General features: G+C 40.5%; 1 protein-coding gene across 1 annotated transcript; it reads left to right on the forward strand.

Moving 5' to 3' along the window:
• Positions 1-1,347, forward strand: LOC110297385 (hemoglobin subunit beta-2). Its single transcript, XM_029479627.2, has 3 exons — positions 1-129; positions 246-468; positions 1,093-1,347. Exons 1-3 carry the CDS (start codon positions 38-40, stop codon positions 1,219-1,221), a joined length of 444 nt encoding a protein of 147 aa, XP_029335487.1. The 5' UTR covers positions 1-37; the 3' UTR covers positions 1,222-1,347.
• Positions 1,348-4,046: the final 2,699 nt, after the last annotated feature.

Here is a 4,046-nt window from a genome sequence, read left to right on the forward strand (position 1 = left end):
TTCTGTTCTGTTGACTTGCAACTCAGAAACAGACATCATGGTGCACCTGACTGATGCTGAGAAGGCTGCTGTCTCTTGCATGTGGGCAAAGGTGAATCCCGATGAAGTTGGTGGTGAGGCCCTGGGCAGGTTGGTATCCAAGTTACAAGGCAGCTCACAAGTAGAAGTTGGGTGCTTGGAGACAGAGGTCTGCTTTCCAGCAGGCACTAACTTTCAGTGTCCCCTGTCTATGTTTCCCTTTTTAGGCTGCTGGTTGTCTACCCTTGGACCCAGAGGTACTTTGATAGCTTTGGAGACCTATCCTCTGCCTCTGCTATCATGGGTAATCCCAAGGTGAAGGCCCATGGCAAGAAGGTGATAACTGCCTTTAACGATGGCCTGAAAAACCTGGACAACCTCAAGGGCACCTTTGCCAGCCTCAGTGAGCTCCACTGCGACAAGCTGCATGTGGATCCTGAGAACTTCAAGGTGAGTCTGATGGGCACCTCCTGGGTTTCCTTCCCCTGGCTATTCTGCTCTACCTTCCTATCAGAAGGAAAGGGGAAGCGATTCTAGGGAGCAGTTTCTCTGATGGTGTGTGGATGTGAATTGTGGAGTGTTGACTAGAGTTCGAATATTTTATTCTCTACTCAGAATCACTGCTCCCTCTCACTCTGTTCTTCTGTGTTGTCATTTCCTCTTTCTTGGTTAAGTTTTAATTTTCAGTTGCAGTTTTAAAGTGCATCTTTTATCTACTTTCTATTTTCTTTTCAAATATATCCTGGTATCTTACTCTGAGGACAAAAAGATAAATGATTCTCTGATTCTTTCCACAGTTCAAATGAATTATAGGGCAATAATTGGCTTTTAGGCTAGGACAATAAGGAAGACTATATTTTGCGGCTAAATTTTGTCTGTCATAGAATAATTATTTTTTAATTTTTTATTTATTATTTTTTCATAGAATAATTCTTATCAAAATTGACCAATAGAACCCAGCTGCCATTTTACCTATCTTTGAAGATTATAACTGTAAATTCCATTTGAAATCGGCCTTCAGCATCTTGTATTGTTGCTCTACTTCATATTGATGCCTCTTCTGTCTTCCCACAGCTCCTGGGCAATTCGATCGTGATTGTGCTGGGCCACCACCTGGGCAAGGAGTTCACCTCTGATGCACAGGCTGCCTTCCAGAAGGTGGTGGCTGGAGTGGCCACTGCCCTGGCTCACAAGTACCACTAAGCCCATTTCCTGCTATTGTCTATGCACAAAGGTTATATGTCCCCTAGAGAAAAACTGTCAATTGTGGGGAAATGATGAAGACCTTTGGGCATCTAGCTTTTATCTAATAAATGATATTTACTGTCATCTCAATTCTGTGTTTTAATTACTCGTGTTTCTTGCAAGGATTAATGTGAAATATTTATTATATAAAGCAGTTGGGGCATGCTGGAGGGATGGAAGTGAGGGTAAAAGTCATGTCATTCTATTTCAGTTAAAACCATTCAAGGATAAAATACCAAAGAAGAAGTGAGAGTTCAGAAACAAGGTATTCACTTTGACTTCCTGGTAATTGACTTCTGCAGCTTTGTGATAAGTGGTGAGATAGTAAGTGGCTATTCCGTCAGCAACCTTCCCTGACATCCATTTCTCAGAAAAAGAAGTCAAATAGGGGTTTAATTTACTGCATAGACTTATACTATGTTTTATTGTTTCTGTATTGTTCTAATTTTTCTCACAAATGCCCCTTGTTTTTCTGCTTGTTATCTAGTATCTCAGAGACTTCAGTCTAATTTCTCTTGCCTCAAGTATCCATCACTCTTTTCTTTTATCTATCTATCTATCTATCTATCTATCTATCTATCTATCTATCTATCTATCTAAAATATATATCAAATATATAATTTTTCTTTTTTATTATTTTCTTTATTTACATTTCAAATGTTATCCCCTTTCCTAGTTTCCCTCCAAAAATCCTCTATCCCCTCTCCCCTCCCCCTGCTCCCCAACCCACCCACTTCCATTCCTGGTCCTGGCATTCCCCTATATTGGGGTGTAGAGCCTTCACAGGACCAAGGGCCTTGATTACTATTCAAGGGTGTGTTCCTTGCTTGCTTTTCTGTGAACATTATCCATTTTCTCCTGACCTCTGTTATCTTAGAAACCCCACTGTGTTACAGAGATATGCTTGAAGAGGAAACCCAGGAGCTCTTGAGCCCTGGTCCCCAGCCTCTCCCATTAACAATGATAATGAATCTTCACATACTCACAACCTCAACTAGAGAACAGGAGGCATTGATGAGGGGTAAATAAGGACTATGGAAAATATGAGCAGAAATGTTTTGTTCTTTGATAGTCTTTGCAAACATAGGAAGCTTTCATGGGCTCATAGCAAAGAGAAGTTCATTTCCCCTAGTGTGTCTGTCTTGAATATCCACTAAGGAGATGGAGATTGGACTCTCTCTGGACTGGTCTCTGTTGTTTCCCCTCCTAGTTTTGTAATTGTTTGTATTATTCTTGGCAACACTTCATGTTTGCAGTTCCCCACTCTTTAAGCACTTGTCTCATGCTAAATTCTGGAGACAAAATATGAGTTTCAAGTGTTCCTTATCCTGAACTACAAGGCAATGTTGTTAGAGTGATACATATGATACATACGAGTAGTTAGAGACCAATTATGAGATTACAGGATAAAGCCATCAAAATGAAATCAAATTAAACTGTCCCCTTAAACTCAAAAAAAAAAAAAAAACCGAACCAAAGCCTTAAGATATAAAAGTGCAAAATATCTAGAATGAAAAGAAGGGCAAACTTTATTACTATTGGCTGTGAACCAGGTTTGTAGTGCATGCCTGTGTTGCCAGCCCTCGAGGACCTGAGGCACAACCATAAAGTCTGCCTAGGATACACGGTGAAAGGTTTGTTTTAATAGACAACAGCCACATTGAACATTTTAAAGAAAGATCTACCACCAAAAGCTCAGATAAGAAGGACAAAAATGGACAAGTAAAATGGGAATAATAAAGTTTCTGCATAGCATGGAGAATAATCAACAAAATGATAGTTAATTTAAAATGGGAGAAAGTATTTGTGAACTAATATCCAACAGTGGATTACTATGCAAAGTGTGTAAGGAACCCATGCAACCCACTAGAAAGAACATGGAACACAAAAAGGAATAAAAAAATATTTTTTCAAAAGAAGTCACACAAATTTCTAACACATTTATGAAAAAGAACTTAATATTAGGGCAATGCAAATCAAAACATATCAAGAGATATCACTGTATTCTTTTGGAACAGTTGTCATCAAGGAGGCAAAAGACATGTGTTAGAGCAGATGTAACTGTGTATATGAATGTTTAGTATATAGATAGACTAGCAGCTAGTAGTGCTAACATTGGCATCCTCCCAAGGTAGTTTTGTAGATGAGGCATTCTTCTGTCTTTTCTCATAGTGCATGCAATGATTATGCATGGGTATGGTGAGACATTTTAGGGTTTGTGTGTGTGTGTGTGTGTGTGTGTGTGTGTGTGTGTGAGAGAGAGAGAGAGAGAGAGAGAGAGAGAGAGAGAGAGAGAGAAAGAGGTGGGGGAGAGGGAGAGGGAGAGGGAGAGGGAGAGGGAGAGGGAGAGGGAGAGGGAGAGGGAGAGGGAGAGGGAGAGGGAGAGGGAGAGGGAGAGGGAGAGGGAGAGGGAGAGGGAGAGGGAGAGGGAGAGAGAGAGTTTTTACTGGAAGTCACCCACATTCATACAGCCCATCAAAATCCATTCAACTGCAAAAAAACTGACCTGGTAAAGTATTATGTCTTTACGTCTTTACTAAGTGCCTTTAGTAGAAAGCCCCCAGTTAAGAAGTGACTCTAAATATAAACCAGCAATCAAACTCTGCAAGCTCTTTTACAAATGGCAGAACATCACTCTAATATCAGTTAAATAAGGACAGGAACCAGCTGAACACTGGGTTAAAAATAATTCAATGACTTGATCTGCCACTCTCTCAGAAAAGAAGGGGAGAGGCAATGCAGGGAAGGGCTGTGTGAGGCGAGGACTGGAAAGGGGGTATAAT

The sequence above is a fragment of the Mus caroli genome, unplaced genomic scaffold (assembly GCF_978045245.1).
Source record: "Mus caroli unplaced genomic scaffold, Mus_caroli_1 scaffold_8, whole genome shotgun sequence".
Lineage (NCBI taxonomy): Eukaryota > Metazoa > Chordata > Mammalia > Rodentia > Muridae > Mus > Mus caroli.